Raw genomic sequence first — 15,847 nt, 5'->3', positions numbered from 1 at the left:
TACTGGGTTTTATTCAAATATGTTCAAGCAGAGGGCAAACCATCATTTGAAAAGAGTTAATGTTGGATTCTTCCTCCGAGCAAGAAGTCGGTCCTCCTCCTGCTCTGTGGGTTCACACAACTTTCTCTTTACGCTTCCTCTTTTCCAATCACAGCTACAATCTAGGTCGGTGTTTCTCAACCTTGGCAACTTGAAGATGTCCGGACTTCCAACTCCCAGAATTCCCCAGCCAGCATCCGCTAGATCTAGATTCTCTTTGCTTCTGGTCTCTAGTGGAGTCCTCCTCTTGTTAAAACGTACAAAATACTTTGAAGGCAGGTTTGAGTGAGCCTTTATTTATGTTTACTTAATTACTTTCTTAGCTAACCTCTTTTTTTTTTTTTAGCTCTTACAAAAATAGGAGGCTGATTCCAAGCAAGCTCATTACGTAGAATGAGATTGTCCGTCCGAATGAATTCCAACCATCTCCAGCGGCTTTCCACGGGTTCTAGCTTCTCATTCTGGGCTTTGCAGCTCCAGAGAAGACGTTCCCCTTAAGGCAGTGGTTCCCAAACTTGGCAACTTTAAGACTTGTGGACTTCAACTCCCAGAATTCTCCAGCCAGCTCTGCAGAGCTGGCTGGAGAATTCTGGGAGTTGAAGTCCACAAGTCTTAAAGTTGCCAAGTTTGGGAACCACTGCACCAGAGCTGTGGTGAGTTCTCAGCCTGACGCTTTGGATGGACGCAATTCTACTTTTGAGGGAGTGAGAATGCCGTAATCCTCCTCCTTATGGAAAAAAACTACTCGTTTATTCAACATAAAATATCCAGGGTGGGATTGCACTGCCTAATGGTGTGTAATTGACGGGAGACGGATGAAAATATAGTACATGAAAAGCCCAGGATACAGAAATCGTCACGCGTCACAGTTAGGAACTGTACATCCGAACATAGCAGACACTGAAATAAATTCCCCTCCGACCCCCAACAAGTACAGACACCGTCCCACACAGCATATACAGCGAGCTCTCCCCAAAGCTTTGCCAGTTAAGGAACTGGAGACCCCCCACTCAAGAGTCCCAAACACCACAACTCAATGTCAAACGGCATTGTTCCTTCTTCTTCTTCTTTTAATGAACATACCCACAGACCTTGATGTGTTTAGAGCCCTGTCTTCGTTACGTACGTTGGTGAATTTCTGGTATTAGAATGCTCCTCGGAGATGAGGCGGCCAAAACTTATTGTCAAAAAGCGGGGGGGGGAGAAAAAAACGACAGTGCAGATTTCCAGGCTCAACAATCGGAAGCTTGCAAAATCGGTTTGCATCGCCAGGGAAAAATCTAATCGGTTTAAATAGCCTGTGATGGGGTTTGGAAGAGAACCACCTCTCTTTCGACCGTCGTCATTATTGTGTCGGACCCACGGAGCTGCGCTACCTGTACAAGTAATTTGCACAACGAACAGAACTTAACCTACGGTTTTAAGTAGCAGTTGGTAAAGGTTCCGTACCCCAGAAAGCCATTCAGACCCACCAGAAGAGAAGAGAATTCTTCAGAGGTCAAGCGCGAGTGGTCGCACAATTAAAACCATCTTAGTAGAAGCCGCTGCATGTCAGAAGTTGCCCGCATGAGCCTCTGGCACAGCTGCACACAACACACATCGTAGCTATGAGAGTGCAGCCTCCTTAAATACCCCCTTCCCAGTCCACAGGATGTTTTTCCCCCTTAGTTGAGCCGCCCAGGGACTTCTAGGCATGGTGGAGAAGAAGAGAGGGGGAGGAAGGTCTAGGAACGGGGTCCTCTTCCTGCCTACGAACCTTTGGCGTTTGTGGGGTGACCAGCGGCAGAAAGGAGAGGGTGAAGCTGGATGTCTCTGGAGGGCCACCACTGGGGCATGGGCCCATTCTTAAGCACCCCTCTGTTGGGAAACGTGGATATGAACCCATCACCATTCTGAGTTGCATGAAGAAGGTTTGACCTGACAGAATCTGCTCCCTTCCATTTTGCTAAATTCAAGAGAGAATTTTTTTCCCTGTAATGACCTCACCACGCACCATTTGCTAAACCTACAAGACTTTCCCCCCCCCTCTACCTGCCTCCTGAGAAAAATGATTCAGTCTCTGAGTGACCTGCGTGGGCATTTCCTGCGGCACAACCTTCCTTTGGAAATTGGGCAGTCCTAACCGAACGCCGTGTTTCCAAATTTCCTTTTTTTTTTGCGGGATTGACTTCAATATCCAAGGAAGTTCTCCGTCGGTGAGAGGAACAGCGTTTATCCACCTTCACAATCCCAGTTGCCAAGGAGATTCGGCTAAATTAGCGGTTTGTGGGCCTTGACAGCTCAGGGTTGATAGGAAGAGTGCAAGGCTGCTGATCGATTCACAAGCGCCTTTGAGCTACTCTAGGCGTGAGTACACATACACATGGGCCCGCTTGCTTCCCAGGGTTGAAGACGAGAGCCGTCCTGCGAAGAATGGAGTCCTTGAAGGCATGGTGATTGCTTGGTGTGAGATGGAGAAGTTCCCTTGGCAACCGGAACAAAAACTTGGTTCTCCTCTTGTCTAATGTCCACCGTGAAGAAATTTGGGGCTAGATCTTTCCATGGTGACACCACATTCCTCTTCAATGCACACACAAACACACTTTCATCTCCCAGATGGAATGTCTCTCCTTGCACACGGGGGTGGTGAAGATGCAAGTAAGAAGGACCTTCTTTGGGCCAAGGATGGTAGTGAGATATTGCACTTCTCGGGTGTTGGGGGTGTTGACTTCCTCCAGGTGGGGCAATCACCCCTGGGAGCCAGAGTTCGACTGGGGGACCCCACGCCCAAACATCTCCTGCCCCCACTCCTTCTGGGTGGACTCCTGGAGGCCGCGGCCTCTGGTTTCGATGGGGAGCAGGCAGGAGGCCAAAGCTGCCAGGATACAGCACCCGCTGTAAACGATGAGCGTCAAATAGACCGAAGACTCCAGCATCACCTGGAAATGGAGGTAGAAGAAGGTCAGCAAAGAAGGGGGCCCTTGCCATCACTCGGACAAAAAATGGCCCTCCAGGCTTGGTCAAATCCCCCAGGGTTAAATTAGGTTAGATGGACAAGCCAAGATTTTGGCTGCAGTTGGTTAGGGACCTTGTTATTGCGGTGATTGGGACTTTGCAATACTATTGTGACAAAGACAAGGATGATGGCTTCCTATCAGCCTAAGTAGGTGAGGCTCAAGAGCCGAGGGGGCACAGTGGTTAGGGTGCAGTACTGCAGGCCACTTCAGCTGACTGTTATCTGCAGTTCGACGGTTCTAATCTCACCGGCTCAAGGTTGACTCAGCCTTCCATCCTTCCGAGGTGGGTGAAATGAGGACCCGGATTGTTGGGGGCGATATGCTGACGCTTAGAGAGGGCTGAAAGCCCTATGAAGCAGTATATAAGTCTAACTGCTATTGCTATTGCTATCTATCTATCTATCTATCTATCTATCTATCTATCTATCTATCTATCTATCTATCTATCTATCTCTATATCTCTGTCTGTCTATCTATCTATCAGATTGTTGGGGGCGATATGCTGACTCTGTAAACCGCTTAGAGAGGGCTGAAAGCCCTATGAAGCAGTACATAAGTCTAACTGCTATTGCTACAGGGAACTGCCCACCTCATAGCTGAAGAACTGAGAAGATAGGCAACCTCCTGATACTTAGCCCTTTGCGTATGTCCTCACAATTGTGTTGTTGAAAGGGTCTTCAGAAACATAGTATATTGGGGAATGAGAAGAAGCTTAAAGAACGTCTCGTGAACTGAGAGGGTTGTAGCAAAGCTAGCATGAGGATCCAGGTTCTGCTAGAGTTTCCCTTCAGAAGTCTGCAGATTCACTGGGATGTCCCAGGACAGGACTGGGTCAAGGCCAAGCCCTGAGTTGCCGCTACGAGGCATCCTTGCTTTACCTGGGCGATGAAGGGTGTGATGAGGGCACCAACTCTGGCCACTCCGCTGCATGTCCCCAGGCCCAGGGCGCGGGTGGCGGTTGGGTAGACCTGTTGAGAAAGCCATGACCGCCATGAGACTCCGTGCCCGCCCTTTCGCTTGCTGGCGGCCGCTTGGCCACACCCTCTTCCTTGGGAGCTCCAACTCCGCTCTCGGCTGGAGAAGAGGCGCTTACCTCAGGGGTGTAAACATACGCGGCCTGGAACCCTCCCGAAATAAACGCCCTGGCGATGAAGAGCAGCACGGTGAGCACCTTCCTGTATCAAGAGAGGAGGGGGGGGTTTGCTTTCAGAGACCCGGCCCATGGGCTGGGGGCTTCCCCTTGCAGCCCCGTGGAGGAACCTCAACGGGGTGGGTCTTCTCTGGATCCCCTGCACTCACCTCCCGACACAGAGGAAGAGCAAAAGGCTGCAGAAGGCGAAGACCAGGAAGGAGAGGGCCATCGTCTTCTTGCGGCCGATCCGGTCAATCACCCACAAGGTCACCAGAACCCCTGGAGGAGGAGGAGAAGCAGGAGAGGAGCCTTCAGGCCATTTCACCACCACCAGGGTCTGGGTATGAGGGTGGAACCTTCCAGGTTGCAGGAGAAATGGAGTCTCCTTCCCCATGGGAGCGTCCGGCCAGCCACCGGTTCCAGGTTGGGGGGCGGTTATCAACTTTTCTGAACTTGCTGGCCAAGTTCAGGTCAAAGGACATCTTATCTTCCCCAGGAGCCATTTCTAAGAGCAGAATTTGCATGGAGTGCCCGCATCTCCAGGGCGACAGCCCCACGTGAGATGGTTTCCCTGACGTCAAAGGAAGATCTCTCATTTCTCCTCGCAAGCTCCCCTCAAAAGACTTTGGGGTGACCTGGGAGAGTGAAGTGGGGGCCTCAAGGCCATAAGCCCCATTTCAATAGAAACGGGATAGAAGGAAAATTCCAGAGGCCAATATTTATTCTTAAATTGTGTCCAGCATCTTGGGTAATGCAGATAAATCTTAAAAATATGTTGGCAGCACTTGTCAGTTTTAATCGGGCGTGCGAATAGGGGGCCAGGGACCCATTGGATTCATACCTGAGCGCTTTCTTCCCGACCACCATGGGGCCAAAAGGACCAAGTGGAGGATCAGAATAACGCAACGCAAGCTCCTCCTTTCGTTCTGGTATCGTGCCACCTCTTGCCCCTTCCCCAGTTGCAGAGCCCCGTGGGCATCCCTTCCCCCTTCCGGAGGTCTACCTGGGAACTCTGAGAGGGTGGTCCAGAGCAGATCGATGTAGTCCTTCTCCGTCAGAAATTCACAGGCTAGGCTGCATTTGGCCTTCACCGTTTTCCTCCTGTTGGACACTTGGGTGGAGAAAGAGAAAGAGAGGACGGGGAGGAATGGAGGTCTTCAGCCCCCACCCTTTGCTGGATAGCCAACCTTGTGCCCTGAGACCCAGTTGTTCTCTTTTGCTCACTGTTGGCAGAATCCCCCTCACTTGACCATCACCAAGTTTGAGCCACCAGATGCCCACAGGGTGACCAGCCCACCCAGTACAGATTTTAGGGACCCCACAGGGAAATTCTCATGCAACTAGTCCTTCCAGGCATTGAGGATTGGGGGGGGGGGGGCTGCTGTCTATCCTAGCAGGCCACTGGCTGAATGGACATCTTGTCAATGGTCCTTCTTGACCTCAACTGAGGGACCAGGTAGAAACATCCATTGAACGAATCGTCCCCAATCTGTTGCTGGACAGGACAGAGGGAGCATCCGCTTAATTTAGTGGAAACTTCGGGGATTAACTCCAGGCCAGGCCCTCCATACTTGACAACTTTTAAGACTTCAACTCCCAGAATTCCTCAGCCATCTATTAAAACATGGTGGTCTGGACTGGAGAATCAGCTGGGAATCAGAAATATGGCAGCCAAGAATGGGAAACCGGCAGCTGGTGGAAAGAGCAGCATAAGGAGGTGATGCTGCTGGAGGGCGGAATAGATGGCCACTGAGGTGCCCTCCTGAGGGTCAGGGCAACCATGAAACTCCAATGTCTTCCCTCGGAAGAACCCTTTGGCCTGGCCTGAGCGTATCATCCCGGGCGTATTTTCTGTTTGAACTCACAGCTGCAAAGGTCTCCTGCTTGGAATAGCTCCGTGGTCAGCAGGACGAGCCCGTAGTAAGAAAAAGCATTGGAGAACCTGTGAAGATCGAAGGGGGAAAACCTTCAGAAAATGAGATGCCCTCGAAAGGGAGCATAGAAACGGTTCCACCACAAAACCGCGCTCGACTAAAGCGCGCTCGACGAAACTGCGTAGCTGACGTCATCACAGGGCGACAACAGCACGGAGAAAAAAGCACGCTGTAAACGCTAAACCTAAAATTAACCCCTAAACCTAATCCTAACCCTTAACCTAACCCTAAACCTAACCCTCACCTTAACTTGAATCGGCTTGCTTTCAAAGCGCTATTTAAAGCGCCCTTCTTTCTCCGCGCTCACTGTTGTCGCCCTGTTGATGACATCAGCAACGCGCTTTAATCGGGCGCGTTTTAGTCGAGCACGGTTTTGTCGTGCCACGCATAGAAACAACAATGGTGGCGTGGAAAACAACGGCTATCGGCACCCACGAGAGCTCCTGCGCCACCCAGTTGTATCTCACTGCAGGGGAACCGAGACTTGCTCCGAAATGGTCCCCAGATGTTCTGCATCTGTCTCGTAGCAAAGTTATTAAACTCTGATGTAACCCCCTCCCCTCCTCACCTGGGAGACTTCAGCAAGCTTTATTGATTTCTTACTGCTGCACGTCTGTTTCTTCACTCAAGTTTTTACTATTTAAAACGTCTTGGTCCATTGATCAGGTGTGCAGTAAATCCATCCAGCGTTGGTCTGAATGGGCGTCCACAGGACTGCCCTGCAGTGAGACCTCTGGATGAGGTCCTTTGTGCTGAGGGGCCCCCTAGGACACTGCGCTCTACATGGGGCTACCCTTGAGAAGCGTTTGGAGACTACAGCTAGTCCAGAATGCAGCCGCGCGAGCGATATTGGGTGTACCAAGATACACCCATATTACACCTGTCCTCCGCGAGCTGCACTGGCTGCCAATTGGTCTCCGGATGCAATTCAAGGTGTTGGTTATTACCTTTAAAGCCCTACATGGCTTAGGACCAGCCTATCTGCGAGACCGCCTACTGCCATACACCTCCCAACGGCCGATAAGATCCCACAGGGTAGGCCTCCTTTGGATACCGTCAGCCGGACAGTGTCGCTGGCGGGCCCCCGGAGGAGAGCCTTCTCTGTGGCTGCTCCGACCCTGTGGAATCAGCTACCCCCAGAGGTCCGGACCTTACCCACTCTCATGGCCTTCAGGAAAGCCGTTAAAACCTGGCTGTTCCGGCACGCCTCGGGCTGTTGACCTTAGTGTTAAGGTCCAGTCCCGATTAGAACGTCTGTGTGTTGTGAATTTTAAACTATTTTTTTTAACTTATTTTGCTTTTCTTTTTTCTTCTTCCGTTGTAAGCCGCCCGGATTCCTCCGGGATTGGGCGGCCTATAAATTTAATAAATGAAATGAAATGAATACCTGGCCCCATAGACCTACAACGTCTCAAATGACTAGGGTGGACGGAGGGTCCCGAGGGAGCTGCTTGTCAATGGCCAGACCTCCATTCCCTTCAGCCAAACTGCCTGTAGGCCACCAGCCCACCTGGGGTGAGGGGCCAAGCCAGATTTCCAGGCAGCATTGCCGTCTTACCAGATAAACCACAGCAGAAGCGTCGTCAGTCTGAATTGCGGTGTGAATAAGTCCCTCATTTTCCCTCGGTCTTCCTGTTTGGAAACAATTTGTTCGGTGCTGTCTCTCAACCAACAGCATAAAGTCAGGTGCAAAAGTCCAGCTCCAGGTTCTCCCGGGTGAGTCCTGGAACCGGGAAGCCACACAGGCGAAGGATTGCAGCTCACCAACCTCTGAGGTTCATGGCATGAGCGAGGAACGCGGTTAAAAGTGTTTGCCAGCAACTGCCAAGTATGAAACGCGAACCCTGTTTATGGCGACGCTAAGTTCAAATGCAACGCCGTCTATTTTCCCCTGCTGGGGCCCTGTGGATCTACTGCTGGCGGGATGTTTCCTCAGCAGTTTAGAGAAAGGAGGGGGTAGAAAAATAGTCGAACCAAACCGTCACGAAGGCAAGTGGTCCCCATCCTTCCCTCCTCAGGATTTGGGCCGGTCATGAAGATCTCCTTCCAAACTCACCTGCCTAGACATAATCAGCTTCCCCAGAGGCATTGGGGCGCCGTTTTCTGTCGCAATCCTTTTCAACGTAGCAAGGGCCTTTTCTTGGTTACTGGTTAAGACATCGTACCGGGCACTTTCCGGCAGCCACTGCAGGAGACAAGGAAGACCGCGAGATGTTGCCCAGTTCAGCGCCCTCCAACCTGATGCCCAGCCTGAACCTCCTATCTTGTCAAACCTGCCAGCTGGAAGCCAAGCGGGGTGGCAGTCCGACACTTCTTGAGGACACGGGGCTGGGGGGTATCTCGAAGGCTTAGGCTATCTAACTACCCAGGAAGGGAAGTTATCTCGTGTGCAGCCAGGGACCCCAGAGAGAATACGTACAAAACACAAGATGGCAAACAGCATCAGAGGCAGAGCTGAAAGGATGAGCAGCCAACGCCAGCCGAGGGTGGGCATCACGAACACTGCCAGGAGGACTTCAAAGACCGTCCCGATGGCCCAGAAGACCTGTCCATGGGAAGGAGGAAAAAAAAGGAAGGGTTATGGGTTCCATGTCAGCAAAGTAGATTAACTGCCTCGGCTTCCGATGGCCACCATTGGCGGGAAATCTGTTCAGCGTGACTTGCTCACTTGGCACACGCCCAACCAATGTGGCAGCTGTGGAGCCACAAACAATGAAATGGGACAGTGATGTGTGGGCCCTGAAATCTCTACTCCTCAGCTTTTCATTTTGGATTTCTCTGTCATCCGAAACCCAGCTCTTCCTCACCTCAATCAGCAATATGCACTTTGCTCTGGATTTCATGGGGAGGAATTCTGCGTATAACGTTACCCTGGAAAGAATAAAGATATCAGAGAGGCAGCGTGACAACAATACGGCTCCTGCTATCCAGGAAAACTGTTGGCTTTTTATTGAAGCTCCAGTGAGAATGTTCAGAACAGCCTTATCCCGGTTGGGTGATGGATTCAGAACTGGGGAGCCATGGGAAGATGGCAGCCATTTCAAGCAGGCCTCTCCAAAGTCCGGGTTATGTCTGGACAAAGGTGGGGGGAGGGATATACTTACGACTGAGGGACGCCTCCAATCCCAAAACCCACCAAGCCCCTCAGGACCAAGATCCAGCTGTAAACTGGTGCGAATCCACTAAGGACTCCGTAGTACAAGGTCCAGAGCACGCTGATCTTCAGCCCCTGCGCGGAAGGAAGAAAGCAAAGTTTACTGCTCCCAGGACGAAAACCCCAAACTTTCCCCTTAGGGTGAACCTGCAAGAATATATAGGAGATAATCCCTGGGCCTGCAGATGGGGATTGCAGAGGACTGAGAAGGTAGTTCATACACCTGGAAGGACACTAAGCAGGGTAATGAGGGTTTGGCGTTTAATGCCAGGGGACCAGCAAATGTCCCAGACGCGCGTGGGAGACTTACGGTTTTTCTGCCATATTGGTCTGAAATATTCCCCCACAGTGTGGAACTAAACATCATTCCCAGGAAAACCACCTGCAAGGAATGGAGAAAATGGATTTGCTGGGTGCCGGCTGAAATGGGGGTTTCCTAAGAAGACAACCTCCTAATGATGAAGGCGAGGTGGCACAGTGGGTAGAGTGCAGTGCTGCAGGCCACTTCAGCTGACTGTTATCTGCAGTTCAGCGGTTCTAATCTCACCGGCTCAGGGTTGACTCAGCCTTCCATCCTTCCAAGGTGGGTGAAATGAGGACCCGGATTGTTGTTGTGGGCAATATGCTGACTCTGTAAACCGCTTAGAGAGGGCTGAAAGCCCTATGAAGCGGTATATAAGTCTAACTGCTATTAATGGTCTCCTTCTCGGAGCGTTAAAAATCGCAAGAGAGAATAAAGGATAGAAGGTAACAGTAAAGGAGAAGGAGAAAGACAGAAGGATCAGCTAAGTTGACCTTCAAAAATATCAACACAACACAAATATCAACAACATTCTGGCCTTCAGGAAAGCTGTTAAAACCTGGCTGTTCCGGCAGGCCTGGGGCTGTTAAGGTCCAGCCCCGATCAGAACGTATGCATGTTGGGAATTTTTAAACTATTCTTTTATTTTGCTTTTCTTTTCTCTTTCTTTGTAAGCCTCCCGGAGTCCTCAGGGATTGGGCGGCCTATAAATCTAATAAATAATAATAAATAATAATAACGCAACATACTGGGGTGGTAGGTGAAATTCATTTATCGGGAGAAACATGACAAGCAATCCTTAATCACTTTTGACTCATTCAATTCAGTGCCTTATTTGTTCAAATGTATCAATAGTCTTCTACGGCAGTGTTTCTCAACCTTGGCAACTTGAAGATGTCTGGATTCCAACTCCCAGAATTCCCCAGCCAGCGAATGCTGGCTGGGGAATTCTGGGAGTTGAAGTCCAGACATCTTCAAGTGGCCAAGGTTGAGAAACACTGTTCTATGGGCCCATGGCTTCATGGAATGGGATTACCTGGAGGGAATCACTCGGGGAATTCTATGCACGGGATAGAAACTAACATTGCCATAACCGTTCTCATTGCCATGCATAGGAATGTCTACGGTTTACTTCTAGCAAGGTCAATAATTTTCATGCTCCCTGCTTTATTAAACCTACTTGCTGAAAATAGTGGGCCTTTCCCCCCCCCCGCCCCTGTGTTAACATCCCACGGGGGGGAAAACAAGGGGAAAACCCCTTAGAGGATACAGGAGGAGCTGTGTGGTATTTTCCTACCGATGTGAGCAACGCAACCTGCCAGGTGGGTAATCGCCACTCACAATGAAGCTGAGGTGCCAAGATGCTCAGAATCATCATTTCCATGGCATCAGCCATCTGGAAGGGAAAGGAGGCAATGTTATCAACCCTTCGCCAAGGTCCTTCAGAACCGACGTGCCCCATGGCCTAGGGGTCAGGGATCTCCAAGCGTGGAAACTTAAGAAACTTAAGTCTCAGAATTCCCCAGCCAGCTAAGGAGGGGTTGAAGTCCACAAGTCTTAAAGTTGCTGAGTTTGGAGACCCCCCCCCCCTATCTAGGTGGACCAGTCAAGCCCAGCCTTGCTTTGATCTAATATTGCCCAAGAACCCATCAAGATTGGCAGAGCCATCTACTTGCCCATGCTAAGCCAGTCAGGACGGAGAGTTTCCACTGGAACTTGCCGAACCCAATTGCTTCCACCACATCTTCCACCATGAAAGTATCTGCAAGGGAGAGAAGGGGATTTCACTTCTCACAGTCCCATCTCCATGTTGCTTCCATGCACTGGGCTGCCTATGAGCCCTTTGCTTTTTTCCCCCTCAAGGCCAAGGGCCAAGCGATCCACTCACCATCAGTTGGGTTGGCAAACTCCTTTGGCACAATGCTTCCATCTTCCAACTCTACAGCTTCTAAGTCGGTCTGGACACCCTCAATCTGGACTTCGTGCTCTCCTGACACGGCATCCTCTTCGGATCGGGTGCTTTCTCCTGTCCGGCGGAACTTGACGACTCTAGTCAAGAATGGAAGAGATTCCGTGGAGGTTGGAAGAAACCAGAATTGGCGCACCTGGCTTAGCACCTCTGTTTGGCACCAGACATAAGCTGAGGTCTTCTGCTGGGGAGTCATAGCAAGGTCTTGCCCGGAAGTCAGATTTTTTCAGAGAAAGTTTCTATCTTTGTTTGAAGGAAGTTGTGCCAGAGGGCGTCTCAGAAGTGATAGCTCATGAAGTCAAAGAAATACGCACGCTATTTAATGATGGAGGATCTTGGTTGCTTGCCAGAAACTAAATCTGTTTTCCTGTGCAGATGGCAACGAATCCAGCAAAAGTTACAAGGTCAGTAAGTGCTGGGAATGCAAATTTATCTCTGAGATCTCGGACAATGGCACTTTGGCTCCCAGCTGGCTAAATAAATACATTTGACACACCCACAAATACGAAGTGCCTGCTGTGGTTCCTGTGGGGATATTCAGAGATTAACAAGCATCTCAAAGAGAATATTTCATATTTCTTCAACCAAGGAGCAGAATTTATGTTGCACTGCTAAGTCATGTGCTAGGGGAGCTTTTGGGTGGATGAGGTGAGTTATCAGTATTTTGGTAGTTTGATAACAACCAAGATATTGGGTTTGGGTTAGGATTGGGACGAAGCAGAGGTAATAAGGATAAGCATTACAGTGGAAGAGGATAATTGTGGCTCAGGGTTGAACTGTGGAGTCTTTGGTGCTCTCTGAACTTGGTGATTTTCTCACCAATGTTTCATCACCTGACTAGGTAACATCATCAGTGCTAAGGATAAACGCTGCTTTGTTCCCTGGATTTGAAGTCACCGTGGCCACAAATGATTCCATCCTGCTTTTTGAGCGCACCCAGAACCTGGAGCCTCTAAAGCAGTGGTCTCCAACCTTGGCAACTTTAAGACTTGTGGACTTCAACTCCCAGAGTTCCTCAGCCAGCTTTGCTGGCTGAGGAACTCTGGGAGTTGAAGTCCACAAGTCTTAAAGTTGCCAAGGTTGGAGACCACTGCTCTAAAGGACTGTAGGGCTTTCATGCTTTCTATCTGTGGCTGCTCTTCATGCTTTGCCCATTCATATTTCATCAGCATGAATTATTCAAGAAGCTGACAGACAGACAGACCCCTTTTAGCAACAAGGGAGCTTCCATTTGCAGGATGGAAAAGGGTGGGGGGAGCAAGTGCTTAATGGAGACCCCCTGCCCAGGAAATGTTAGGCTGCACTGACCAGACGGCCACGCCAAAAGGACCTTGATCACTCCCACAAACTATATGCACCTTAATGAAACCTCTCAAAAGAAGAGAGGAGTAGCTACGTGGCAGAAATATTGAGTCCATGTTAAATTGCTTACCAATTCCAAATACTCTGGTCACAGGAAGCCCACACTGAGTGTTTCCTGATCAGTCTTGTGCCTCCCCCATGGCCAGCCTGCATATTGAACAATCCATCAACTTTATCCACTCTGAAATCTTAAAACTGGACCCCTCCTCACCTCCCTCATTTCACCAAGCAAAGTGGGCTGTAGCTGTCACAATGTGGCTTGGCCTACAGGGGGGATCCTGCGTGAAGAAAAGGGTAGGATTGATTCCCAGAACTGAATCAGGCCCTTCTAGTTCTACCTTGAGATTTTTTTTGGGGGGGGGGAGGAGAGGAGAGGTTTGAGGAGGGCAAGATCCCGGTTCCCTGAAAGGGTTAGACTTCAGGAACAGTGCTCTGCTTTCTCCCCACTACAGAAGCTTTCTAAAGACTCTCTCTTTCTGGGATGGGAAGCATCTTTTAGAAAGTAAGACACTGCCTGCCAGCCTTAACTGGAGGGAGCTGGAATAAAGGGAAACGGAGCCATCCCACGGATGTTGGAGAGGAACTGTGCGTAAATAGGCTGTGCCTGGCAAAGCGGAGTTGTCTCCGTGGGATGCATTTGTATGCACTGAAGCACCTCGCAGCTCTGAAAAGAGCTAATTAAGCCAACATGTAAAAAGGCTCCTTCGCCCAGAGAATCTTGCAATTTGATCTGTGCCTGATCCACCAGCCGACAGTCCAGCAAAATAAAAGGTTATTTCTTTGCAGAGCCAGACTGTCACAAGGAGAAATTCAAATTCCTGCAAATGTGTGGGTGTCTCTGCTCACCACACGTATCTGAGGTGGAAGCATAAACTACCCCACCCCCCCCAACCTTTCTGCCTAGCAATGCCACGCATATTCTCCCAAATCTTTCAAAGCCCTTCCTCCTGCTCCTCGGATCTCTCTGCAAAACCTGTGTAGTTGCAGGAAAAAGCAGAGGAATTCCTAGCCACCCCCATTCTTGCAGCATTCGGGAAGGGAAGGGAAAACATGTCCGGAATCTAAGATCTTCAGTTTCCATGATCGCAAACATTTTGGCTGGGTCGAAATTCTTAAATCCCCCTTCAGAAAATAACATCTCCTACAAAAGGCGAAAGTGTTGATCCTGGGAGAAAGCAAATGACGTTTTGGGCAGGGTTCCCCCTGCAAGGACCCTCCACTTGGGGGGGTCTACAACTCTCACCCGTCAGCGATGGCTGGGAAGACCGGAGCGCTCCAGTCCCAGGCCTCTCCGGAGGGTCCCAGCTGTGGGGGGCGGGAAGGGGACCTTGCAAGCAAGGAATTCGGTGCAAGGCACAGCAGGGCTCTTTGCAAAAAACCCCTCAAGGAAGTGGGGCGCTCTCCCCACCCCGGGTTACTTACGGCAGCTGTCTTAGCTGGAACAAATCTTCCTCCATTGCAAAGGTGTGGCTGGAGGGCTCATCGCTCTTACATGGTGGGGAGAAGCAGGTGATTTCAGGAGCTTGCCTAGTAGGACAGCTCCCGTTGCAACCAGCCAGCCTGCGCGCGATGCAAATCCAGGAGGAGGAGGCGGCGAGTTCTGTACCAGCAGCAGCAGCGGGGGAGGGAGGGGGGCAGCCTTGAAATCCTCCCCTTTTCCTCGCTGCCTGCTCTCAGTTCGCTTCGCTGGCTGCAGGGCAATCTTCCATCAGGCAGGGATTATCAGAGGAAAACCACCCCAATCTAATACTGGTGCCCCGGTGGGGTGAAAGAGATCCACACGATGGACCCAGCTCTCTAAAGCTCCTCCTACAGCTGTAGGGGTTTGCTGCAAGAGATGACTAAGAAGAGATTTCTTGCTGGGCTGGAAGGGATTCTTGGGTCCAGAGCTGGGAATTGAAGCCATGCACCTCTGCTTTCCAGGAGCAGCTGAACAGTGGAGGAAGCTCCCATCTTTTGCCCCTTCACTTGCCCCTCTGGTAGCCTTCCAGGGCTGGCTGTTGCAGGGGGAGTGGTTGAGATGGACGGAATTGCAATAAAAGAATTTTAGAAGGAGCTAAACTCAGTTCAAAAAGATGGATTCATGTAACGCGGGCATGAAAAGAGACGGGGTAGAGCAAATAGAGGGATCTTTCCGGGAGGGTCAGACAAGATCTTGAGTTTCCTATCAGGAGAAGCAGCACCAGAACCTCCAGTTGGACCAGAGTAAGTGTGGTTTGCCACAGCTTGGAGTAAACAATGGACGCAATTATGATACCACAGTCTCATGGGTAATAATATCCTCAATCTGAAATTAATGCACCTGCCTCACAATGCAAAGCTTGATGGCCCCCTCCCCAGTCTTATGCTTCTCAGGTGTGTGTGTGTGTGTGTATGTGTGTGTGTGTGGTGTTTCTGGAAGTTGCTCTCCCTTATCTGGAAGACAGAAAGTGAGGAAGGCTGCCTTCTGCCACATTGGGAGGCTTGAGGGCACTAGATCTGTCTCAAAGAAGTTGGCTTGGATAACTTCCAAACTCTGCTTTTGGGTGTGTTCGCTCTTGCTTGGGCTGAGCGGCCTTCAGGCACAGGGAATCAGGAAAGCCACCGTTGGAGGTCAAGGTGGAACTAGATAATGCACACAGGGAGCCTGAAGCAACCACGGTCTTGACCAGGATTTTGAACATGTCTGCTTCTTTTTTGTCCTCTCCTTGGATTGCTCCAGCTCATTGCAAGTTTTGTCTGCAAATTGACAAGGTTGCCTTAAATTCTAAATATATTATAGATTGGGGTTGAGTTTGAAATGTCTCAGAACTGCTTTCCTTCATTTCTCACACGCTGTTTAATATTTTGCTTCTACCCCCTTAAATGTATTTAAATTGTTGGTGTTTGGGATGAACTATTAATAGTGCAGCTTTATTGCCTGATGCTTAGTTCCCTCTGGACTCAAGAGGGCTTACTCCCGTGTAGAACTGAATCTACCC

The 15,847-nt window shown here is 50.2% G+C and overlaps 1 protein-coding gene across 1 annotated transcript; it reads right to left on the bottom strand.

Moving 5' to 3' along the window:
- Positions 1-767: 767 nt before the first annotated feature.
- Positions 768-14,644, bottom strand: SVOP (SV2 related protein). Its single transcript, XM_087705436.1, has 16 exons — positions 14,310-14,644; positions 11,445-11,605; positions 11,233-11,318; positions 10,854-10,952; positions 9,566-9,637; positions 9,206-9,330; positions 8,909-8,972; positions 8,521-8,646; positions 8,158-8,286; positions 7,660-7,733; positions 6,033-6,109; positions 5,171-5,278; positions 4,335-4,446; positions 4,129-4,210; positions 3,914-4,003; positions 768-2,957 (listed from the first exon to the last, which is right to left on the bottom strand). Exons 1-16 carry the CDS (start codon positions 14,342-14,344, stop codon positions 2,766-2,768), a joined length of 1,632 nt encoding a protein of 543 aa, XP_087561562.1. The 5' UTR covers positions 14,345-14,644; the 3' UTR covers positions 768-2,765.
- Positions 14,645-15,847: the final 1,203 nt, after the last annotated feature.

This window comes from Thamnophis sirtalis, unplaced genomic scaffold (assembly GCF_051295495.1).
Source record: "Thamnophis sirtalis isolate CommonGarterSnake01/CBP01778 unplaced genomic scaffold, rThaSir2_p1.2 scaffold_2, whole genome shotgun sequence".
Lineage (NCBI taxonomy): Eukaryota > Metazoa > Chordata > Lepidosauria > Squamata > Natricidae > Thamnophis > Thamnophis sirtalis.
Note: the sequence above shows the minus strand (reverse complement) of the source record. Positions and strands in the feature narration are given on the sequence as shown.